General features: G+C 49.6%; 1 protein-coding gene across 5 annotated transcripts in view; it reads left to right on the forward strand.

The window, feature by feature from the left end:
* LOC105106993 (solute carrier family 2, facilitated glucose transporter member 5) overlaps positions 1-18,195 on the forward strand; it is a 28,755-nt gene extending 10,560 nt beyond the window's left edge. For 2 of the 5 annotated variants that reach the window (XM_011000795.3, XM_031463999.2), the window contains exons 2-12: positions 6,351-6,449; positions 7,052-7,212; positions 10,836-10,960; positions 12,281-12,433; positions 15,190-15,315; positions 15,420-15,607; positions 15,693-15,803; positions 16,260-16,361; positions 16,672-16,747; positions 17,209-17,336; positions 17,429-18,195. In XM_011000795.3, the coding sequence (XP_010999097.1) occupies positions 6,351-6,449; positions 7,052-7,212; positions 10,836-10,960; positions 12,281-12,433; positions 15,190-15,315; positions 15,420-15,607; positions 15,693-15,803; positions 16,260-16,361; positions 16,672-16,747; positions 17,209-17,336; positions 17,429-17,632 (1,473 nt within the window). In that variant the 3' untranslated portion in view covers positions 17,633-18,195. The remainder of the gene's footprint in view (positions 1-6,350; positions 6,450-7,051; positions 7,213-10,835; positions 10,961-12,280; positions 12,434-15,189; positions 15,316-15,419; positions 15,608-15,692; positions 15,804-16,259; positions 16,362-16,671; positions 16,748-17,208; positions 17,337-17,428) is intronic. The other 3 variants (XM_064494091.1, XM_064494090.1, XM_031464000.2) reach the window with 2 other exon arrangements.
* Positions 18,196-25,587: the final 7,392 nt, after the last annotated feature.

A 25,587-nucleotide genomic window follows, 5' to 3' on the forward strand; every position in this document is an offset into this window, starting at 1 on the left:
TTTGCAAATTATTATTTATTCAGTCGTGGAGATGAGACCCTTGCCATAGGCAAGTTGGACACATGCTCTGTAGCTTATAGATTAAGAGCAGATTTGAGAGGTAGAAATACCTGGGATTCATTCCTGCTCCATCCTATTCTAGCTGTGGGAACTAGGGCAAGTTATTATTTTTTTAACATATATGTATTCTTTTTCAGATTTTTTTCTATTATAGGTTATTACAAGATACTGAATATAGTTCCTGTGCTCTACAGTAGGTCCTTGTTGTCTATTTTATGTGTGGTAGTGAATATAAATTAATCCCAAACTCCTAATTTAGCCCTTCCCCCCTCCCCACACTTTGGGCAAGTGATTTAACTGCTCTGTGCCTCAGTTTTCTCATCTATAAAATGGGAATGATGATGATACTGCCTCAGAGGGCTGCCCGAACAGTTAAGCGAGGTAATGTATGTCAATTACGTGGCGCAGAGCAGGTTCCTATTAAATATTATCACTTTTTTTTTTAAATCATCCTTTAGAGCAGGGCACTACCGACATTTGGGGCTGATGGATCTTTGCTGGAGGGGCTGGCCTGGGTGCTGTGGGGTGTGTAGCAGCATCCCTGGTGGCTACTCACTGGATGCCAGCGGCACTCTCGCCAGTGAGAGGGGCTGCTGTAGGGATGAGGGTCAGTGCGTAACTTCACATGGGATTGTCTTGTTTGACCTCATGAGAACAAGAAAGTGCAAGGTCAAATGTTAGCTCCTCTGTTTTATTGAGAAGGAACTGTGAGGTAATGAGAATGCAGGAGTTCCGGGGGGGCAGGGGAGGCCCTGGTCTGGTCTGTGTCCCCTCTTCCAAGAGAAATGCACCGCCCAGCTGTGCCTGCCGGCGCAGCTGCAGAATGGAAACGCCTCAGGAGGTGATCCCTGAAAAAAATACTTTTTGAAAGGAGATGATTAAACGGTCATAAGCAAAAGGTACGGGCTGATCCCAGCTACTTGCCCCCCAAGATTCCCCGAGGAAGAAAGCCTCCCCCAGGGCCAGGTGGGAGCAGGCTGCCCTTTCCCAGGTGCCTGAGGGCGTTCCCGCCCCTCTGGGTAAATAGGTGCTGAGTCTCCTGGGAGACATCAAAACAGAGCTATTCTGACAGTGACTGTAAGAATCTGCAAATGTGAAGTGAACCCCAGGAAGGATTTAGAAGCCGAGGAGAAGGGGAGGGGCTGTCTCAGGCCACAGAGGCTGGGTTGCCAGGGGCTCAGGCTAGTGGGCAGGGGCCAGCTCTGTCCCCCAGGGGTTGGCTTTGTGACCACCGCCTCACTGGTCTTTGGGTTCCTCATATGTAAAGAGAAAAGGCAAGAACCTGGTGTGCATCAGTGACTTTCTGCCAGGAAAATAGGACTCGTGGCCTGAAAGAAAAAAAATAAAGCGGGATTTTTTTTTTTTAATGCCAAAACGCTTCAGAAAGTGAAAAGACAGTTTTTTTGTGGAGTGCTTCCGCCACCAACCAATTTAGTGCTGCTGAGCAAGTAACTTCCCCTCTGGGTCCTCACTGTTAATAGTTAATAAAAATAGCAAACCTGTGATGTAGTGGGTAACACTTGTCACATGTCCTACAAGCTGGCCGTCTAAGTGTTTCACATGTATGAACTCCCCACATCCATCCTGTGAGAAGCAGTATCATTGCCCCCATTTTACAAATGAAGGAATGGAGGCACAGAGATGTTTCGTAGCTGGCCTAAGACCACACAGCTAGCAGCAGGAGAGGCAATATTTGATCCCTTGCTCCAAAGCCCCACAGCAACGAGGCACCTTGGGCTTTAAAGTGTTAGGACGTTTGTCTCTCCTCTCTCCCCTCAGCACTCAGACCTCAGGGTCTGTTTGTGAAGCTTTGGGTTCATTCCATACTGTGATAAAGTGACTTAGAGTGTCCATGATTCATAGGAACTCACTTTTCCGGGGATATTTGCATTCTGATTGGAGATTCCTGGCCAGGAAAAGTCTTAGACCGAGAGTGTCTCTCTGGTGGTAGAAATGGAAATTGGAAACAAATTCTTAACAGAAATGGTTTGGGTGGGGCTGTCTTCTCAGCAGCCTTGAGTCACACCCTATCAGAAGGCTAGCCCTGAAGGTGGTTATTTTACTAAAGTCTCATGATGTTTTCAGCCTTTTGAAAAACAGGAAGCCAGGTAACTGTAGGCATGAGAGATGTGGCTCCTGGTTTCTCCCAAAAGCACAGCTCACAGCCACTGCTCCCCTCTGGTCTCAGAAGGGGCCCCCTCTCATTCGTGTGTTGAGGCCACTGAGCCATTTATCATTTTAACAAGCTGGCCAGAGACCTGGACATCATCTTTGGCCCCTTCCTCTCCCTCATGCCCTAATCCAGCCTAGTACCAAACTCTTTTTTCCCCTCCTGGAAAGAAAAAGAAAGAGAGAAAGAAAGAGAGAAAGAGAGAAAGAGAGAAAGAGAGAAAGAGAGAAAGAAAGAAAGAAAGAAAGAAAGAAAGAAAGAAAGAAAGAAAGAAAGAAAGAAAGAAAGAAAGAAAGAAAGAAAGAAAAGAAAGGAAGGAAGAAAGAAAGAAGGAAAGAGAGAGAGAGAAAGGAAGAGAGGAAGGAAGGGAGGAAAGAAGAGGGAGGGAAGGAGGGAAAGAAAAGGAAAAATAAAAAGGTGGAGACGGTATAGTTGAAGTGGTAAAGCACATGCTTAGCATGCATGAGGTCCTGGGTTCCATCCCCAGGGTCCCTAAAAATCAATCAATCAGTCATATGACCCAGCAATCCTACTCCTGGGTATATATCCAGAGGGAACCTTAATTCAAAAAGACACACGCTCCACAATGTTCAAAGCAGCACTATTTACAATAGCCAAGACATGGAAACAACTTAAATGTCCATCGACAGATGACTGGATAAAGCAACTGTGGTATATTTATACAATGGAATACTACTCAGCCATAAAAAAGAATAAAATAATGCCATTTGCAGCAACATGCATGGACCTGAAGAATGTTATTCTAAGTAAAGTAAGCCAGAAAGAGAAAGAAAAATACCATTTGGTGTCACTTATATGTGGAATCTGAAAAAAAAAAAAAGACAAACTTATTTACAAAACAGAAGCAGTCTCACAGACATAGAAAGCAAACTTGGTTACCAGAGGGGGAAGGGGATGGGAAGGGATAAACTGGGAGTTTGAGATTTGCAGGTACTAACTAATATATATAAACTGGATAAACAACAAGTTTATACTGTATAGCACAGGGAACCATGTTCAATATCTTATAACATGGTGAAAAAGAATATGAAAATGAATATATATACATTCCTATATGACTGAAGTATTGTGCTGTAAACCAGAAATGGACACATTGTAAACTGATTATACTTCAATTTTATATATATATATATATATGGGAATATATATATAAAATTAGAAAAATAAGTAAATAAATCTAATTACCTCCCCTCCTAAAAAAACCTAAAACTAACTAAATAAATAAATAAATCACTCTTCAAAAAAATTTTTTTTAAAAAGGAAAGAAAAAGAAAGCTTGGCCCTGGCTTTCTCTTCCATGCCTTTTTTATGTAGTTACTTTATCGAGAATGTAACCCACAGACCATACAATTCACTCATGTATACAATTCAGCGATCCTCTGACATGTCTAACCATTCCCACAATCAATTTTAGAATATTTTCATCACCCCGGAAAGAAGCCCCGTGCCCACTGGCCATCACTCTGCATTTCCCCCATCCCCCTCCCTTCTCCCCCAACCCTAGGCAACCGTTGATTTATCGTCTGTCTCTGTGGATCTGCCTGTTCTGGGCACTTCACATAGATGATGGGACCAGACAATAGACGGTCTTCTGTGACTGGCTTTGTTCACTCAGCCTGTTCTCAAGGCTCATCCACTTTGTAGCAGGTGTCAGTGCTTCGTTCCTTTTCATGACCGAAAAATATTCCGTTGTGCGGGCATCCCATGTTTTGTTTATCAGCATGGCCATTTGGGTTGTTCCCATGTTTTGGCTATTATGCATAATACTGCTGTAAGCATTTGTGATCAAAGTTGTGTGAATGTATGTTTTCATCCTCCAGCGTATACGCCTAGGAGTAGAATTGCTGGGCCACATGGTTACACTCTGTTTAACTTTCTGAGGAACTACCAGACTTTGCCAAGGTGGCTGCCCCGTTTCCATTCCCATCAGCAAGATGAGAGGGTTTCAGTTTTCACCACATCCTCATCAGTTAGTAGTATTCTCTGTCTTCCTGGTTTTAACCATCCTAATGAGTGAGATGTGGTATCATATTGTGGGTTTGATTTTCATTGTTCTCACAGGGTTTCAAACCCTTTGATTTTCCTTCCTAAATAGTCCTCAAAACTGGCACTCCTCACCCCTGCCACAGCCGCTCCCCCTACCCAAACCCCCAGCCTCTCTCAGTCACTTTCCTGACTCCCCTTCTTAACCACGTCTGTGGATTTTCTTCGTAGAATTTACTACAGTTCTAGTTTAATACATTATTATGTAGTTTTTAGAAAACAAACTGTGGTTACCCAGGGGGAAAGGGAAAGATAGATTAGGAGTTTAGGATTAACATATACACGTCACTATATATAAAATAGATAAACAATAAGGATCTACTGTACAGCACAGGGAACTATATTCAATTTCTTGTAATTAGTAATGGAAAAGAATCTGAAAAGAAATGTATATGCATAACTGAATCGCTTTGCTGTACACCTGACACTAACGTTGTATATTGACTACACTTGAATAAAAAATAAGAATTCTAAAAAACTTTAAAAATTATTATGTAGTTAAAAAAAGTATCTTTCCCATTGGAGCACAATCTTCTCGAGAGCAGCCGTTTGGCTCACCAGACTGTAGCCTGGTACCCAGATCACAGTCAGCTGTCAATAAACATTTGTTTAATGAATTTTGTCCATGAAAAATTAATCAGCAGTCAATCTAAGAAAGAAATGGAAATTTTTATTCAAGCCATCCTGAGGATTATAACCTGGGAGACAGTCTTTCGGAAGGCTCTGAGGACTGTTCCACCTGTTAGAAGTCAAAGCACAGGTTTGTAAATTTTTGAGACAAAGGGTTATTTATTTACATCAAAGTAACACATTGACAGTTTACACAGTCTAACAAGGCTAGAAGTGGGTAATTGTGACCCTTTACAGGATTGAGAAAGGAATGTTATCTCCTAAGGATTTGTCTTGTTAGTGCCAGGAAGAAATGCTTTCTTCCTTCCTTCCTTTCTTTCTTTTTTTTTTTTTTTCTTTTTTGCAAGTAGACATTCCTGTGTCTTCTAAGGGGATCTAGTTAATGGTTACTGCAGACACCCACACACACTAAAAGGGAGGGCGACAGTGGCTCAAATGACAGAAAATTTTATGTTAAATTTTTCTTTTCCCTCCTTAACAAGAATTTTGTTTCATAAGATTGAAGACATTCGGACCAGCAAGGTCAGTGAAAGTATCTCTGCTATTTCCACCAAGGCTGAGCCCTGATTCCTGCAGGTCCATAGAACGTGCCTGTGGCTTCAATCTAAGTAGGAAACCAAAGAACAGAAGGTGAATTATGGGATCCAGGCTTAGAGATTCTACAGCCTGATAAGGACTTCAGACCTCAAGACCCATCACAGCAGAGCGTCAGAGTTGCACCCATAGTGGGGATGAAGGCGCCCATTGCACTTAGAGTTAATCATTTACTGGGAAGAGACTTAGAAGAGATTTTTTTTTTCCTTAAATGGAGGTCCTGGGGATTGAATCCAGGACCTTGCACGTGTTAAGCATGCACTCTACCACTGGGCTACACCCACCCCCCAGAAAAGGAGAAAGTTTAATCAATAGAAATCAATCAAGCAATAGAAACAGCTATGGGGGAGGGGTCTCTGTTTTACTCTCCACTATATCCTAGTACCTAGAACATAGAACAATGCCTGGCTCACAGTATGTTGAACGAATGAGTGAATGAATGAATGAATGAACACCCAGAGCGCTTCAGGAGGCGAGCTAAGCTGGTCCTGTACTACATTTAGGTGGGACTTGCGGGGGTAGGGGTGGAGGGGGTGAGGTGGCGGTGTGCGTACTTGCGGACCCCCTGCCTTTAGAAAACACAGTGCTGCAGCAGCCCTGGAACCCGCCTTCCCCCTGGGCACAGCACCCACTCCCCCTTTTGTCACCTGCTCCCCCTACTTTTGTCATCCCAAGGTGAGTGGAGGGTAAGTTTCAAGACAGGGAGCTGGTGAAAGACCTCGGATCTTCAGACCCCATTTCGGCCGTCTTTCCACAAGACCTGAGTAAATCAGGAGTCCCCTGGAACCCCGGGCTGCTTCCCGACCTCACGCCGTGATCTCTCCTCCCACAGAGGCTGACACCCGTGCTTGCCTTGGCGACGCTGATCGCTGCCTTTGGGTCGTCCTTCCAGTATGGGTACAACGTGGCCGCTATTAACTCTCCTGCCGAGGTGGGTCATTGTGGTGGGTGGGACACAGCCCCCAGTGAACAGGAGGGTGGGTTTGGAGCAGCCGGTGCCCAGGTGTGGCCGCCAGGGTGGGACTGCACACACACGGGGGACACACGAGGGGGCCTCACATGAAGGAGTTGGAAACACCAGGAGACACACAGCCCCGGCCCCAGGGGACTTGCAGGCATGGGGACAGGGGATACACGGGGTCCCCAAGCCTCAGCTTCTCATGGAGAGCCAGGCCTGGCTGGACACATGGTGGGGGGTCGCTCTGGGGGGCTCTGATCTTCCATAGCCTTGCAGTCCATAGAGGCATCTGGAGGGGCAGGGGTCATCCAACATTGATTCCTTGATTGGAAGGCTGGAGTCACTCCTTCCTGGCGCTAGAAACATCCTGGGCAGTTTGCCTCTTAGAGGCCTCAGCGCCCTCCCCCTGGGTGCCCCCTGCTCATTGCTGTTAATCCTCACTCCCTCTCCTCCACTTGATAATGTGGATACCCGTGTGCCCAAGTCATCCCATTGGGTGGCCTGATAATGTACATTGTTCTTTCTGCAAAGCCAGCTCAAATGCATTTGGTGTTCTGTTTTGCTCTGCTCTCCAGCTCATGAAAGCGTTTTATAACGAGACCTACTATGACAGGATTGGTGAATACATGAGCGAGTTTTCCTTGACCTTGCTGTGGTCTGTGTCCGTGTCCATGTTCCCCTTCGGAGGCTTCCTGGGCTCCCTCATGGTCGGCCCCTTGGTGAATAAATTAGGCAGGTAAGGGAAGAATTTCCAACTCACTGAAACTCAGAGACCCCTTCAGCATTGAAAACCTGGGCCGAGAGCAGAGATTGTTACGGCAAAACTAGGTCGTGACCGCGGTGATGATTTTTGTTTCCTGCTGTGGTCTTAAGAAGACCAGGTATTGTCCAAGTGCCTTCTGGGGACTTAGGCCATGAGGCTTCAGGGCTGGAGGTGGGTGTGGGTGACGGGTCTCAGGCTCTGGAGTGACATGGGACAAGCAGAGGGTGCTTCAAGTCTCAGGACTCACTCCCGCTTCTGCAGTTCTCTTGTCTCGAGGTTTTCCTTACCAAAACGTCCTTTTGGTCTTTGGATGAGTCAAACGCCAGATGGCATGGCCAAGACTCAGGCCCAAGGTCGACTGTAGCCTCGTGTTCTTGAACTCCTTCTCCTAAATGAGCACAAACTAATTGCTCTGTTCTTTTACCTCGGGATCAAGTAACATGCAAAATTTTACCCAAATTAAATTCCTGTGAAGCTCTGAATTGGCTGAGATGAATGTCAGCCCCTTCAGTGTGAAACGTTGTGGTCTGAAGGTGACGCTTACTGTGAGTGTCATGAATTGCCAAGGACAGAGCTTGAATCCCGGCCCCTAATTCTAGAAGCATTCGAGATTCTATATTTGATTCCAAAAAAGATCCTTCAGACCTCACATTCCCCTGGTAAATTTCATGGGCAGGAGAGGGCAGCCTTGTTATGAACGGAATTTAAGAATTCCTCCCTCCCAAGCCCCTCCCTTCCAGGGTGAGCTCATGGAGGCTAGGTGAGGTCAAGTTCCCGCTCTCGGTCACAGATCTAGTGATCTCAAGGGTCAAGGCCAGACCTCGGTTCCTTCTCCAGTCATTTTCAAAAAGAATCTGAGAATAAAACCACACAAAATGTGGTTCAGCGATCGAGGGATCCTTAAGTCCTCCTGGGAGGTTGGTGTTGAACTCGCAGTTCTCCCTGTTGACCACCAGGGGGCAGAACATCGGTCAAATCTTAGTGGGATCTGCAGGACACTCTGTCCCTTGAGGACCAGGTGTCTGGTCTGCAGATGGAGCTGACAGCGGCTAGTCCAGCTGTCTGCATGAGAATGTGATAAGTGCTATTCAGCCGTCCACGATTTTCTTAAAGATGTGTCAGTGTTTTTTAACTCTCAGTAGCAGCTAACCATTGATTGATACCAGGTTCCTACGTGCCAGGCTCTGTCCTAAGTGCTTTTAGGGGATGTTACTTCCTCCAATCCTTACAAAAGCCCTACAGCACAGAGAGGTGCTGTAACTTACCCAAGATGACACAGCTGGGAGGAAATTTCACTTCTGAGCATGTGCAAATAACGTTCACACTGTACCCTATCAGGCATGTATCTTCTCAGTCTGCTGCTTTTTGTTGTTGTTTTGTTTGGTTTTGTTTTTTTAATCAAACATGTAGTATCTTTTTGATATGAAATCTTTAAATATTCAAGTGGTCACATTTAACTCTCACTTATGTTTTTTTGTTTTTCTGTATTCAGACAGTCTTCCCTACCCGATGTCATAAGGATAGTCTTCTATAATTTAAAAAATAACTTTACAGCTTTGTTTTTCTCAGAGAGATTTGGAATTTTATGTTGTATATGGTGGGTAAGTGGTAAGAGAGAGCTAATTTTATATTATGTTTTTCCATGTAAAAAATCAAATTTATCTTAGTTATCCACGTTCCTTTACTCTTCTGTGTTAGGTTTAAAATCAGTTTACCAAAATCCCTGAAAAAAGATTCTGCTTGGAATTGCTTTGGATGCATCATTTAATTTGAGGAAAACTGATATCCTTTCACTGTTTCATCTTCCCTTTCATGAGCAAGTTATGGCTGATTCATTTACCTCAAAACTCACTGTGGTTCCTTGCCTGAGGTTTCATGTCTTTGTCATCAGTTCTGGAAAGTTCTCAGCCATCTTTTCTACAAAGATTTTCTCTCCTCCATTTTCTATATTCTTTCTTCTGGAGGTTCCTCTATGTTTGTGTTGTTGCTGCTTTATTGACTTCTTTAAAAATTTATTTTTAAAAAATTGTGGTAAAATATATGTAACATAAAATTCACCATTTTAGCCAGTTTTTAAGTGTATGGATTCACATTGTTGTGAAACCATCACCATCATCCATCTCTAACTTTTACAAAACAGAAACTGTGTACCCATGAAACAGTAACTCCCCATTCTCCTCTCCCCCCAAGTCACCATTGGACCTTCTGTCTCTGTGAATGTGACTACTCTGGGGACCTCATATGAATGGAATCATGCAAGGTTTGTCCTTTTGTGGCTGGGTTAGCTCACTTAGCCTAATGTCCTCAAGGTGTTTATATACTGTAGCCCATATCAGAACTTCTTTCCTTTTTAAAGCTGAATAACATTCTCTTGTATGAATATACCACATTTAGCTTATCCATTCATTCACTGAGGGACATTTGGGTTATTTCCACCTTCTGGCTACTGTGAGTAACGATATTGTAATCCTCCACATCTTAACCTCTCATATTTCCCATCTTCTCTCTCTCTCTCTGTTGCTTTCTATGTAACTTCCTCAATGCCTTTCCATTCATTCGTCCTCTCCTCAGCCATAATTCACCTACGTGTTTATTTCCGTGACTAAATTTTTCATTTCAAGAAGTTTTTTTCGTTTGTTTTTAAAATCTGTCTTTTTTTTTTTTTTTTTTTTGATATTGCTTTGGATAGTTTTCGTTTTAAATAGTTTCTTGTTCTTCCTTTAGTACCATTTTGATTCCTTATTTTATGACACTACTCTTTTAAAACATATTTTGTAGCTTCTGTCTAATCCTGAGGTCTGACACTGGGCTGTCTGTGCGTCCGGCCTCTTGCTTGTGTGTTCCCTAAGGGCGCTGCCCCAGGGGCCTTGACTGCGCCCGATGGGCGTCGCCTCTCCAGAGAGGCTCTTCCTCTGCCTTTGTCTGACCCTCCAGGGCCCAAGTCCACCCCGAGTCTTGACTTAAACGGGAGTGCTTTTTAAGGTTTATTAAGTTTGATGTTTGTTGTCGGTTTCTAGGGGATACCCTTTATCTGTTTATGTAAGTTCCCTCATTTTTATAGTTTGTTAAGGTTTTTTTTTTAATCATAATGGGTTTCAAATTTTATTGACTTCTTTTGCTGCTTCAATTGATAATCCTATATTTTCCCCCAGTGTGATCTTTAATATAGTGTTTTTAACTGGGCAAGATGTTCATGTATGCTGTTGAAGTCAATCTGCTAATATTTATTTAGGATTTTTGCATCTATGTGGCTAAGTGGGGTTGGCCTAAACCTTTCCTCTAATGTCCTTACCCAGTCTGGGTTTCAAGATTACACTGAAATCATGTTAGTTTATGGTTGCAAAACCCTCTACTGTAGTGTAATATGCGAACCTTCCCCTCTGTTCTCCACCACTGATGCCCTCTGCATCAGGTCACGTACATTAGCTCCCACAGAGAATATTCCCACACCAGGCCATGCACTTGACCTGAGTCAGTCTTAGGTCAACAGCAAAACTCACAACACAGCAGCGACCGCTGTTCCTGAGTGGACAAACATTTGTTAAACCAATGAGTGAATCCTTAAGCCGAACTAACTGATATTTTGTCCTCTGCAGAAAAGGAACCTTGCTGTTCAATAACATCTTCTCCATCGTGCCCGCGGTCTTAATGGGGTGCAGCAAAGTCGCCGAGTCGTTTGAGATGATCGTTGTCGCCAGACTCTTGGTGGGAACATGTGCAGGTAAACTGTTCTGTGGTTCAGGCCGCTCGAGGGGGGTGGAGAACGGGTGCCTGGGCTCTGGGCCGGTCGGCTGTGTCTGAAGCATGCAGGTTCTGCATGGGGTCAAGCTGTTCCTATATCTCTGCTGTGAATAGACCCCGAGGCCCCACGTGGTGGGGCCGTGTGTGGGTAGCAGGCAGACCTTCACTGTGGAGTTTCCTGCGAAGAAAGCTGTTCTTTGAAAGACCGAATCTTAGAATCCGAGGGGTCCCTCCAACCAGTCCTTTACCTCAGTGTTTTCTATACTGCAAGTCAGGACCAGCTCGGCGGAGGTGGGGGGTGGGGGTCATCTGTTTAGCGAGCAGCGTTTTCTTTTTTTCTTTTTTTTTTTTCCTACTGGGGTAGACTGTGTCACAGGTAGCAAAAGTAAGGACTGTCTTTTGAAACTTCTGTTTCAGTTCTTTATCTATATGTGAGAACCAAGTTGGAGGTAAAATGTATTTCTGTATTTTGTACTGTGGGTCGAACACGTTTTTGAGAAACAGACATCAAGAAGTCTGGTGTTGGGGGAAATGGCGAGAAACTGCAGGGTTGAGGAGTTAAAGGAAAAGCAAAATTCCCAAAGAGAGAAGAGGCCACTTCGAGGAGAGAACGAAGGGTCCCCTGGCCAACCTCCTTCGTGCTGGCTTTCCCCGAGCGCCCGGACGCTTATCCGCTGTCTGGGTCAGAGCCCCGAGGCGGCCGGCCCGGCTCCTGTGGGTTTTCCCTGCAGCCGGGCTCGACTTTATGAAAAACAGGCAATTCCTGGAAGTTGTCAGCAGCGGGCAAGTGCAGACCCGTTTCTGTCAGCGTCCCAACAATTCAGAGTTGATTCCAACAAAGAAATGCTAGGCTCTAATAGATAAGGAATGGCAGTTTAGAATCCTGACCTTTGCTGTCAGACAAGCAGAACTGCAAGTCAGCAGCTCTTCGGCTTTCTGGCCTCAGGACACCTTTACATTCTTACAATTATTGACACTTTCCAAGAGCTTTTGCTCATAGGCATTGGATTAATCAATATTTACCAGGAAGACCTGACTGAGGTCCTGGTGGCCTGTGTCCCCAGGTGACACCAGTCCAGAAGCAAGGGCTCTGTCCATGAGCTTCTTTGCTCAGAATATTTTCTCTTAAAGTTTAAAGGACTAAGAATTGAAAAGAGGTGTTTGCTTACTCCTGCGGTTTTGAGAATCTCTCAGCCCCATTAATGTGACTGCTGCGTCAGAAGAAACGTGTTTGAAGACACAGCTTGTCCCCGCCAGCCTAGTGTTTCCTGATCGTGTCTTTATTTCAACCCCCTCCCAGGCCTGTCTTCCAATGTCGTCCCTATGTACTTAGGGGAGCTGGCCCCCAAGAACCTGAGGGGGGCCCTGGGGGTGGTGCCCCAGCTCTTCATCACCATCGGCATCTTGGTGGCCCAGATCTTTGGTCTCCGGAGTATCCTCGCAAACAAACAAGGTGAGCTCAGGGCGCCTCCAGACCCCCAGCCCGTTCCTGCGAGCTGGTCTTTTCTCCCTGACAGGCTGTCCTGGGGGCCCCCGCATGGCCCTGAGCCCCGGTGCTGAGGTGGTAGCTGCACAGAGCAGGCCTGAACAAGTAGGTGGGGACAGATAGGCTGACATTCCCTAGTCCCTCTTGGGACACAGAGGAGGTGGCTTTGAGGGAGCCAGAAGCACTGCTGTCTTTCTCTTGGCCAGCTTGGTGGCTGTCACCCCGGGGCCCGGGGCATGTTAATGACGGCCACCTGGGGGCCAGGCTTGGCGCTTAAAGCCTCCCGCACTGCTTCACTGGGGCCTCCCAGCCCCGCAGCTGCCCAGGGGCCCATGATCATCCCCTTCACAGACCAGGAAAGAAGGTCACTTGACCCGGCCCCCAGGGTGAGGTGATGAGTCCCCAGGGCTGGTGTCCACTCCAGACCCTAACTCCGGGACCACAACCCCCTCCCCAAGAGCCCGGGGCCTGGCACATAGTAGGTGCACAGTAACTCATAACTGTCATTGTCTTTGCATGACCTCCCCTTTCTTTGTCTTGGGTCTGGAGCCCCTGAAAGGGGATCACCATTCATAATAGCACCAGTCAGAGTGTATGAAGCGCTCTTCATGGGCCAGACATGGAGTCTTTTATGTTAGTCCACTTGATCCTCCAGACAGCCTAGGAAGCATGTACTGTTACTATATACCCATTTTATAGATGCAGAACATGAGGCACAGGGAGGCTGGATAACATAACACGTCCAAGGTCGCCTTAGGGCACAAATCCAGGTCGTGCAGGCCTGGGTCCGTGTTTAACTACCATCTCTCCCACCTTTCAATCCCCCTCTTAAAGAGCTGGGACCAGGAGTGAAGGAGCTAGGTTCCTGCCTCCCGGTGATGGCATGTAAACAAGCAGCAGGTCCCAGAAACATCCACTGAGCCCTGGCATCTGGGGATGGAGGACCAGCACACCAGGTGTGGGCAGAGGGGACGGAAGCGTAAAGCTCTCTGTGCGGTCAGGGAGCTGCAGGTGGTCTGGTGGTCTCCACTTTGTCCCTCCACCCTTGGTTGTCATAATTGGACCATCGGTACCCTTCCTCTAGACAGAGTGTGGAGGTCAGGGCTTGGCCATATTCATCTTTGAATCTCCAGCACAATTCGTGGCACATAATAGGTGCTCAGGAAAAAGGAAGGGAGGGAGGGAGGGAGGGAGGAAGGAAAGAAGGAAGGAAGGAAGACCAGAAGGAGGGAAGCGGGGAGGGAGGAAGACCAGAAGAGAATCGTGTCAGAGAATTTTTGGGAGTGAGGGGCACAGGAGGTGGACAGTCACAGCACAAAAGCTGCAAAGAAGTCAGAGGACCAGGACTTGAACAGGGCGTCCAGACTTGGGAGTTAGGGGTCTCCAGGACCTCGTAAGAAGAGTTTCAGGGTAGGGGGTGGGGTGGGGCCGGGAGGCCAGACAGTAGTGGCCCAAATGGCAGGGACGTCCACTTTTGCTGAAGGCTGTGCAAGGAAGGGTGATGGAACAGGACCCAGATGAGCTCTGCCCTGGATTCAGATCCAAGGGGCGGGAGGAGGTCGGGAGGCCAGCGATCCAGGGTTCAGTGTCTGGGTTTGAATCTCAGCTTTGCTTCTGATCTTGGACAAGGGAGCTACAGCCTCCACCCTCAGTGTTTGCAGGTGTGAAAATGGGGTTGATCCCGGTACCTGCCTCACGATATTGCTCTAACGGGGAAGGGCTGCGCAGGAGGAGCCGTTGGACTGGCACCTGGCAGGCAGACGTCCGTGGTCGTCACCCACATACTGCAAGCCCCCAGAGGAAAGGGGCGAGTCGGGCACCCACGGCCCGAGAAAGGACCTGAGCTACTCACTTACTTAACCGTTTTTATTGTGAGATAGAACACCCATAAAGGCCCGGAACTAGAAGCTCGCTGCCCCCTGCGCCCCTCAGGCACGGGTCTCCCACCCCCAGGAGCCATCACGTCCTTGCTCTCTCCTGCGGTTTCACCCCTTTCCTCCAAGGCAGAGTTAATTTCCCGTCTCTGCACTCTATGCAGTGGAACCTTATCGTGTGGGTCATTGCGCCCAACATTGCGTCGGTGGGATTGGCTCCTGCCCTGACTTGCTTCATTTTCATCGCAGTGTAAAATCCCGTCTTACGAATGAACCCTGATTTACGTATCTGTCCTACTGGACATTAGCCTTGTTTCTGGGCTTTGTTTTGATCATCAGTGCTGCTCTGACCATTCTGTTTCCAGTGTCCCGAGGGCCCGGGCATGCTCCTGAGCAGGATGCCTGGGTCAGAGCGTGTGGGGTGTCCAGCATCACTAGCTGCTGGCCAGACTGTCCCCTCAAGATGCCATGTGTCCACACGGCAGTGTGGAGACGTCCCATCTGCCCTCATTCTCGCCGGCACGTGGCACGGTCAGAGTTGTCGGTGTCGTCCATCTGATCGGTGGTGGTGGTCACTCATCACTATCCATTCTGGAAGCACTTAGAGTGCCCACTATTCCTTAGGCACCACTCTACGTGCTGGGGACACGGGATGAGAAAGACACAGCCCTGTGCCCGCAGAGCCCCTGCTCCCGCTCCAAAGAAAGCCAGTCAGGATAATGGGCCAGAGCAGCCAGCTGGGGTCCCCGGGGCTGGAGGGGACGGGAGCAGGAGGGGGCTGAGGGTGGGGGGCCTCTCTGAGAGCTGGGCGTTGGGACCAGCTCTCCCGTAAGACTGGTTTCCTTGTAGGCTGGCCCGTCCTCCTCGGGGTGACCGGGATCCCGGCGGCGCTGCAGCTCCTCCTCCTGCCCTTCTTCCCCGAGAGCCCCAGGTACCTGCTGATTCAGAGGAAAGATGAAGAGACGGCCAAAAACGGTAAGGCTTTCCCGTGAGATGAGGAAAGGGGACGGAGGTGGCGGCATCCTTGCCCTGGGGATGCCGTGGTCCACCCCCAACGCCCCCTCTGCTCCTTCCCCCAGCGCTGAGGAGGCTGCGCGGCTGGGACGACGTGGACACTGAGATAGAGGAGATCCAAGAGGAGGACAAGGCCGAGAAGGCGGCGGGCTTCGTCTCCGTGCGGAAGCTGTTCAGCATGAGGTCCCTGCGGTGGCAGGTCGTCTCCATCATCGTCCTCATGGGCGGCCAGCAGCTGTCGGGAGTGAACGCGGTACGGGGGCAGCCAGGGCCGAGGCCGGGGCGGCAGGCAGGGGCGGGGATGCCCCGGCCCCACCAGCCTCTGGGGTTCCTTCCAGATCTACTACTACGCAGACCAGATCTACCTGAGTGCGGGGGTGAAGGAGCAGGATGTCCAGTATGTGACGGCCGGCACAGGCGCTGTCAACGTGTTGATGACCGTCTGCGCCGTGAGTGTCCCCAGGAGCTGAGTCCCCTTTGGCCGCCCAGGATGGAGGGCACCTTGAGAGTGACACTCTTGGCTGAGGAAGAAGCCCTCGGTCCCCTCATCTCTAGCCTCTGGGGTCTCCTCAGATGACAGCCTATTTCTTGGGTGGGGCAGCTTAAGGCCCCCCAAAATGGACACCCCCACCCTCCACTCTAGAAACTTCCACCGTGTGGAAGCATCTTACCCTGGGGGCCACTACCTGTGCCAGGGCCACCATGTGACAAATGGGGCCCCTGGACTGGGCAGTGCAGTGGCCTGCTGGCTATCCAAGGACACACACACGGGTGGGTGGGTGCACAGCACACCCGGCTCTCCTGGGAGCTGCCCCTTCAGAAGGAGTGTGCAGGGCGGCCAGGACTTCCTGTCCGGCGGGACATGGGACTCCTGAGCCTCCCTCTCCCCACAACTTCCCCTCCAGGTGTTCGTGGTGGAGCTCCTGGGGAGGAGATTCCTGCTCCTCCTGGGCTTCTCCATCTGCTTCGCCGCCTGCTGCGTGCTGACGGCTGCCCTGGCTCTGCAGGTGAGGCGGCGGGGCCTGGGGTGGAGGCACCCACCCCGCGCCCTCATGCTCATTGTCAGGAAAGAAGGCCAAAGTGTTTCCTCTATCACCATGAGTCAGATGCCTTGGGCAGCCCCCACCCCCACCCCAGCAGCCCACTGCCTGCTTCCAGCCGATCTTCCGGAAGCCTCCAGGTTGAAGGAGGCACCAGGTGCCTGCCCTCCCACCCTGGGCAGAGCATCTGGCCTCTGGGGACCAAGATTCCTGGTGCTCTTGTCCCCGGCGGTCTCCACTTTGCCAGGTGTGGTCCAGCTCTGTTCTCCCCGCACAGGATGCGGCATCCTGGGTGCCTTACATCAGCATCACCTGCGTCATCTCCTACGTCGTAGGACACGCCCTGGGGCCCAGTATGTACCCCGAGCTGCTTCTGTGCTTTCATTGCCCCTCTCCTGTACCATAAGCCCTAGAAACTTCTATCCTGAGCTCCTTAGAGAGGCTCCTGGGAGGGTGGGATGTGGCCCCGAATGGCTTCTCTGCCTGTGTTCTTGTGGCAGAGGGGCTTGAGTGGAGCACGACTAGAGCAAAGACAGCCCATACAGGCTGGAACACGCTGCTTTGTGCAGCTGGCACAGAAAGCCTGACAGGTGGTCATGGGCCCCTTTGAGGGACGTCACAGGGTGTCGCCTATCGTGCCCAGCTCTTGCAGATGCCTTCTCACACTGCTTCTCCACGGGACCAGGAGTGCTGGCGTCGCGCCACTCCGCCTTGGGCCAGATGCCTCGGGCACCTTGCCCTGGGAAGGGGCTCCAGGACCCTTTGTGGGCTCGCTCTGCTGACAAGGAAGACAGCTCTTCCTCTCTTTCCCCAGGTCCCATCCCCGCCTTGCTCATCACCGAGATCTTCCTGCAGTCCTCCCGGCCGGCTGCCTTCATGGTGGGGGGCAGCGTCCACTGGCTCTCCAACTTCACCGTAGGCTTGATCTTCCCGTTCATTCAAGTAAGTGTGACCCGGGGGCCCCAGATGCAAAAAATCCTTGAGTAGTAAAGTGAGAACCTTTTCAGAAATGTGAACCCGCTCCCCTCCCGCAGGTGGGCCTCGGAGCTTACAGCTTCATCATTTTTGCCGTGATCTGTCTTCTCACCACCATCTACATCTTCCTGGTTGTCCCTGAGACCAAGTCCAAGACCTTTATAGAGATCAATCGGATCTTCACCAAGATGAATAAAGTGTCAGAGGTGCACCCAGAAAAGATGGAACTCAAGGACTTTCCGCCCTCTGCTTCGAGGCAGTAACTCAAGAGAAGGAGCCTGTTAACCAGGGCTGCGTGGAGATTGCCTCCTGGGCTGTGAATCCAGAATGGGGACAAGGCAGTGTGGAGTGCAGGCCCTGCTAGGACTGTCCGAAAGGCTTCTGTGCAGTTCTGAAAGCCAGGCCGTCTTTTTCCAAGTTGACCCACCACCGACCCCAAGGCACGGCGGGCAGTTGTTCCTTGATCATGCTGGGTCAACCATTGTGTGGTTCCTGGTAACACCAGCTTTTATAACAAAAATCATCACCATGGTTTCGAGATGGAAGGACTCATATGTGGCCAAAGAAACTAACTCTTCTCCAACTCCATGGTCTTCCAGGGACCATGGACATGTTCTCAGAGTGGAATCCATTTTCTGGTCAGATCCATTCCAGAAACACTAGTCTCAGAAAGTGTAATGTCATAAGTAATGATGTCTAGGAAGCTGGGAAACAGGTCCCTATGGAGACTTTAACCAAGTCAGAGATGACTGATCCTAAATTATATTGTTACAGAACAATAGAATTGCCTATATGTACTCAATACAATAAATCTGATCACTCTTTACCAAGATGTGCTGCTTCTCTGTGAGCAGGAGGAAGGCAGGGAGCATTCCCTGCTCCTTCAAGTAGCTTAGGTGCATGGGAGTGTCAGCCCCTTGAGGGCAGGGATTTGGCCAGTTTTGTTTAGCCTGGAATCCCCGCTGCCAAGAAGGGTCTGGCATGGAGGAGGCCCTCCGACAATATTTGCTGAAAGAGGCAAAGAGTGAGAGGTGAGGTGGTAAAGTCGTGATTTTTAGAATTTAAGATTGGGGAAGCCTCTGCATGTCTTCAGGGGCATAGTGACCATCAGGGGGTCTGAAAGTGAGACAGGAGGCGTGTAGTGGGAAGGAGGGAGTGCCCCCAGCACACAGCAGAGCTAGAGGCTTTTCTTAGAGACGTGTGTGTGTGTGTGTGTGTGTGTGTGTGTGAAGAGGGTGTGTACAAAAAGGGTGAGAAAACTAAAGCACGGAAAAGGAGAGTGGAGGGACCACCTGCTGAAAGCCCTCTGACAGGATGTGAAATCTCCTTGGAGTTAGGGAGGCAGAGGCCAGGGGGCCAGGCTGAACAGAGGTGGGGTTGGGAACAGCCTTTGTGGGAATGGAATGCGGATTCCCCAGGTAGTGAATTCCACGACTTACAAGAGGAGTGAGGCCCCGGACGAAGCAGAGAGCACCATGCTGTGGTTGAACCATCCTTACCTTCTGTCGCAGGGATCTACAGTGTGAGGGGGCACAGAAGACAACTCACGACGGAAGCTCGCAGCACTGCGGAGAAGTTAGGCCACAGTGTCGGAAGCCGACGGACTGTGGCATGATTAATTCAGCTCATGCTACCGGCAGCGCCACTAACGCACAGGAGGCTGTGGCGTTCATGGCTCTGTGGGTCTATTCTCTGGGGTCAACCTTGGTTCTGCCACTTAGTAATTGTGCAACTTGGGTAACTCACTTGGCTTTTTCTCTATTCCTCTTTTTCTCAATTTCCTCTTCTTATTGAGCTAATAATAAATGTCTCACATGGTGGGTTGTGAGATTTAAATAAAATGCTTGCAGTGTTTAGATCAGCGATTAGCCGGTAGTAAGCACTGAGCTATTTTAAAGTGCTTGGGAGTGAGTGTTGATCTTGAAGACAGATATACCCGCAGGTAACATGCAGTGAGAGACCACTATACACATAGACTGGGATTAAACAATTAAGTAAATGGACAGTAGGTGTTGGAACCATCTCACCATTACAGTGGGAAATTACTTATAAGCAAAGAGAGGGAGTCTAGAATGATCCATGTGGTAATAGACTAGACTTGGAGATATTGTTCAGCCTAATACAGACACGGATGGCTGCACATAAAAATACTTATAGCTATGAGGATTCACATGGGTGTTAAAGTGCAACAAGTAGAGAAAGATATGGGCCTGGTGTTGTGGTTGCACAGAAGGGAGCGGAGGAGTTAGGAAAGACAGATGGATTTCTCCAGGTGGAGAAGATGCAGTGGGAAAGTGAAGGATGGGGGTTCCAGGTGAGGAACAGCGCAGAGAGCGGTGGAGGCGTTGAGGGGAACTCCAGGTAGCTTAATGTGAAAGTGATGCCCAGAAAAGCTGAACGAGATCCCATGGGTCCCTGTGAGCCAAGCTGAGCCTGAACTTTGTCCTTGAGATAATCCCTGAGTTTCACGATCACTGAGTCTCAGAGAGTGCCGTGGCAGTAACAAGGACCGGGTGGGACTTGGGTAGGGAGACCAATTGGTGAGAAATAATGAGGGCCCCGCAAAACCAGCAGTGGTGGGGCTGAGTGAGGGGGACTCAGAGGGACTTGGTGGTATTTAGGGGCCACTCGGTGTCTGGCAACCCTGCCAGGTTTCTAACAGGGACCAATGGTGAATGGTCTGGGGAGCTGAGTGGCAGGTTTGGGGAGAAGACAGTAAGATTTTTGGATCTGCTGAGATGGAGATGCTCATGGGACACACACAGGATGTCTATAAGGAAGTTGGCCGTATCGCTCTGGACCCAGGAGCACAAGGATATAGATTTGAGGGAAACAACATACTGATCAAGCACCTACTGTGCTCCAGGCACTGGGGCTGCCGCAGTGAAGAAAGCCGTGTCGTGGGGTGAGAGGCTCAGTGAAGAGGGTAGCGTGAGGCTGACAGGTGGGGAGCGGCTGTTTTCCCAGGGAGGGAGAGGGAGCCCTCCTTGAGTGACAGAGCGGGTGGCCACCAGACGATCTGTGCAAGCGCAGGCCTGGTGCAAATGAGAGAGGGCTGGCCGCCGTTCGGGGAGTGATGAGAGGTCAGAAAGGGACAGGACCGAGGTACCACGCAGAGGCGTAGCAAGACACTGGGAGGACTGGGGATTTTATTCTGAAGGTGATCGGAAGTCACTGGCTGACTTGAGTCAGGCTGTCCTAATCTGATTTGCAATTTAGAGTCATTCCATTAGAAAATTATCTGGAGATAGGCAGCCTGGGGATGCTGATCAAGGTCAGTCAAGGTCAGGGCAGTTAGCAAGTGAGAGAGATGGAGGAGGCGCGGGGCTACAGGCCCTGCTTGCTGGCGGCTGTGGATCCACAGTGCCGGGAACAGGGGCTGGCACAGCCGGGGCTCCCTGGGTGTTGTGGTACATGGATAAGTCTCGGCAGAGAGGGTTTAAGCGGCAAGGGCAGAGCCATGTGAGGCTGAGCTGGCGAAGGAAAAGCAGAGCTGGAGAGGAGTTGCCAGCCCCAAGGCAACGCGCTCATGACCCCCCCCCAGGCAGTTGGAAGGCAGATCTCACCAGTGGGTCCACGCTTGTGGATTTCAAAGCCCACAATTTGGTGAACTAACACTGGGCTGCCTACTTTTTATTTTGTAAGCAAAAGCCTAAAAAAAAATAATATTAATAATAATAATTCCCAACTACTATCATAATGAGAATTAAATGACTTAAAAGAAAGAGCATTTTACTATACAGGAATGATATGAACACGGAATACATTTCAATCCTTTAAACTGAATAGATTTTTCTTGTGGAAATCCCACTACACTGCTCTCTGATGTCACTTAACCACCAGGGGACAGGCTTCAGGAGCAGAATGATGATGATGTTGGCAGGTTTTGTTATGAAAAAGCTTGGGGGACAGAGTCTGAAGTCCTTCTCTGGAATGTGAGTGAGGCAGAGTCTTGCCATTTTAAGTCTGCTTCCTTGAGGGCTGGTTCCTCAATTCCTAGAGGAAGGGTGAGGAGGCTGGTAGCCGTCATCCTGACCCTCACTTGCACGGGTGTCACTATAAAACTATGTGGTGACTTGATTCTCTTACCCATGAAAGCTGCTGAGGGCTGCTCCGGTCTCCGCTACCCAGCTCAGCACCAGGACAGATGCACACACAGCATCTTTTGTCTTCAAGGAACTTACAATCTAGCCAAGAAGATGAAAACCACATGCAAAAAGGAATTATGGGGCCATAAGAACTGACGAAACAGAAGACTGTTGTATCTAATTCTGAGTCTTCTGTGAGCATTGTCTTAACCATCTGAGCAGCTCCAGTGTCTGGCAGGGAGCTTGACCCTAGTTCGCACTTAATACATGTTGACTAAACGGACGTGACCTGGGATGGTCTTCAAGGAAAAGGCTGTGAGCTAAGCCTTCAAGAATGGGTGAAACAACAAGGTCCTACTGTACATATAGCACAGGGAACTATATTCAGTAGCCCATAATCACCTATAATAACAAAGAATATGAGGGCAGGGAAATAGCTCATAATAGTGGTAGAGCACATGCGTAGCATACACAAGGTCCTGGGTTCAATACCCAGTACCTCCATTTAAAGAAAAGAATATGAAACAGAATATATATGTACGTATAACTGAATCACTATGCTGTACACCAGAAACTAAGAGAACATTGTGAATCAACTATACTTGAATTTAAAAAAATTGAGATTTGCACAGAAGGGAGGATAAGGTGTTTGGAGGGTAGTGGAGGAGGGAACATCGTGAACCCAGGACATCCATCCATTCAACAAAGATTTGCTGAGCACCTACTATGTGCTGGGCCATGGATGTAATGGATCGCCAAAAAGAAAAGTAAGCAGATACTTAAGGTCATGTCACATAGCGCTCGGGGTAAAGTGTTGGACAGTGCTGGGCGAGGGGTGGGGGTGACTTTCGAAAGTGTGGTCCCAGTGAGGACCTCCCTGAGGAGGTGACACTGATTCGCGACCTGGGGGAGGAATGTTTCAAGCAGCAGGAGCAGCAGGAAGAAGCTTGGTTTTTGCCATCAGCTTGATTTTTGCTGTTGCAGCCGGCTCAGAGGAAGGCGGGAAGACCTACAGAGTTTAATCAGCGTTATTAGACTATGAGCATTGTGTCTAGCCAGACAGGAGGCATCCCAGATGAATACAGAATTCAATCACCTGACAAAGGTGAACGATCTGGTGGACTCACATTCAAGAGTCTTTAGGAACAAACTGAGAGAGAAGGGTGGCCAGCTAACGCTGAGATGGGAAATTACTGTGGATTATTCAATGGGCCCAACGTAATCACAAAGAGAGAGAACCAGAAGGAAGGCAGCCTGAGACTCAGTCTGATCTTGTCAGCCTCGAAGATGGAGGAAGGGGCCGTAAGCCAGGAAAGCAGGTGGCTTCTAGAAGCTGGAGAAGGCAGAGAAATGGACTCTCCCTTAGAGCCTCCAGAAAGGAATACAGCTCTGCTGACACCTTGATTTTAGCACATTGAGACCCTTGGCAGATTCATAACCTCCAGAATTGTAAGGTAGTGACTTTGTGTTGTCTTAATCCACTAAATTCGTGGTATTTTGTTACAGCAGCCACAGGAAACTAATACAGACCTTGGTACTGAGCAGTGGGGCAGGCTGTCATAGAGATGGCTTTGCATGGGGCAATGGAAGAGGCTGGAAGAACTCTGAGGAACATGACAGAAAAAGCCTAGATCACCCCGAACACACTTGGTAGACCCAGAAATGTTAATATTCCCTGCTCACTGGGTGACCTGGCCGTGCAGCCAAGGTGAAAAGGCAGGTAAGTGCCACCCAGGGGAGAGATGGGTCCATGATTCAAGGTCACTGAGGACAGATGCCTCGAGGGTACAGTGTCTGCTTACAGCAAGAGAGGAGACAGAAAGCGGACAAGATTCAGCCCCTGGCAAACTGTCCATCTCCCCCCGAGCGGGTCCACTCCGCGACACCAGAGGGCAGTGCGGCTGCGCACACCCTACTCCATGCCGTGTGGGAGGACCCCCAACTCCTTCCCAGCGGGGCCTGAAATACAGAAAACTGGGGGCCGCCGCCGCAGGCGCAGTAAGCAGGACGCAGGAGCACACACTGAGCCCGAAACAGGGAAAGACGTTCCCGCGCAGGCTGGGAGGCTCTTTGTGTCTTAGCAAAAAGTGTCCTGGGCCCAGGACTCATTTTTATGCGGCCGAGCTAGAAGGGGAGAAAGAGAGGTGCCTCCCCAAGAACTAACAGTCTGCTAGCGAGGCCCCAGGAGGGGTGAGGGGCACAGCAAAGGAACATACAGCACTTTGGAGAAAACCTGAATTGTCATGGGAGGAATAAGGACCCCACATTCTCATCTCTGCGGCCATCAGGCTGCTGTCCACGAGCCAATGCGTTTTTACCCAAGCCCACGAGTGTATTTCGCTCTAGTCACTTAACATAACGTTCATAACATGTTTTCATGTCCCTACCTAATTCTCCTAATTATCCCTTGAAATGGCAGCCTGGCATTCCAATCAGTTGATTTGTCATAATTTGTTCAGTCATTCCCCACTGTTTTTTTTTGTTGTTGTTGTTAATAAAGATAATTCTGAAATGAGCACCTACGTTCAATGCTTTATTGACTTATTTAACACTAATAAGTGTAATTAGAAATAATTAAGTTGTATTTCTTTAAAAGTATTTAGTTCGCTCTTTTCCCCAATGGACAATTAGTCCCAGTTCCCAGGAGGAAACACAGACAGAGAAATAACACAGGAGACACAGAACAGATCCCGGCAATCAGGCCTGACTTGGTTTCTGAGATGCCTCACTTCTAGGGACCAAGGGCAGATGGCATTTTTCTTCTCCTTGGTGCCACCGGGGAGCTTCTGGTTTGAGGCTTGGTGGAGACAAAGACAAAACTCACGCTGTGCATTAATGTTAATCTTATCTTATCAGCACTTCCTCGGAAAATGTCCTCCTGGGGAAAGTCAGTAGGGTCCAGAGACCAAAAGGGTAAAAAGGTCTGGCAGGCCCCAGGGAGCAACAGCCGATCCTGCTAGTGGTCAGCACAGAGCAGGACTCACATGTCTATCTGGGAGAGAGAGCACACCTGTTTCTCACCTGAAAAAGGGTGGAGGAAAAAGAGGCAGGGACGCCTCCGCTCGCCCCATCCAAGAAGGGGGTGAGTACCAAGCCTAGGAAACTGTCCCTGTCCCTGTGCTACTAGGACTGTGGTGGGAGGGGCAGACCTGACACGCTGCTAGCAGAGAGGACAGCACTGCCCCCACCTCTCCTGGGTTGGGTGCCAGCCCTGGGAGAGTAGTGGGGGGAAACATCCCAGCTCAGACACAAGACAGGGGGCTGAGTCCAGCTCTAGTGAAGTGTGGGAGACCCCTGCCCCCATCCTGCTCCCCCCACATCAGGAGGTGCCAGAATCCTGCTCTTCTCTGCCAGGTTGGTTCTCTGGCTGCACAGGGCTGAGGCGGCCAGCAGTCAGGCAGCTGACGGTGGGGGTGGGCGTCGGAGGTACAGGTAACAGGCCAGCACAGGGGTGGGGGGGGTGGGGGTCTGGGGCTGTGGCTCTGCACCAGCTGGTTTTTTGGGCCCTGAGTGACACTAACTCAGGCAGCCACAGACCCTGCCCCAGTTCTGCCACCCCCTCCTCAGACTTTGGCCCTGGGGCCACTTCCCCGAAGCGGCCCTGGGTCCTGGGCTAGCTGAGGAAATGTGATTGTCTTGGTTTTCCCAGGAGTGTGTCCTGGAGTCAAAGACAAGCCACACGTGTCCTTTGGGGCCTCTGTTTGCTGCTGCCTCTGTCTAGAATGCTTTTCCCCCAGATGCTCACAGGCCCTTCTCAACCGTTCAGGTCCCAGCTCAGAGGCACACCCTCAGAGAGGCCATCACCGCCCACTGGCTTCTGTCCCTTTATCTGTTTGATTGCCTTCACAGCATTATCATTATTTGGAAGTTTGTTTTGGTTTGGTTTTTGGCCTCCCCTTACCAGAATGTAAGCTCAGCAAGGGCAGAGACACTGGCCCTGTTCCCTGAAGCTCCACCCTACTTCATCCAGGGTCGGGCATAGGGCCAGACACGGAGGAGATGCTCAGATACATCTCTGAGGATGGGGACATGTGCAAGGCACAGGAAATGACGCTGCCCAGTCCCCCAGCCTCGGGCCACCTTCCCCGCTTCCCGGGGCCCCAACCCCCACTTCCGGCCCTGCCTCAGCC

Source organism: Camelus dromedarius, chromosome 14 (assembly GCF_036321535.1).
Source record: "Camelus dromedarius isolate mCamDro1 chromosome 14, mCamDro1.pat, whole genome shotgun sequence".
NCBI classification, from domain to species: Eukaryota; Metazoa; Chordata; class Mammalia; order Artiodactyla; family Camelidae; genus Camelus; species Camelus dromedarius.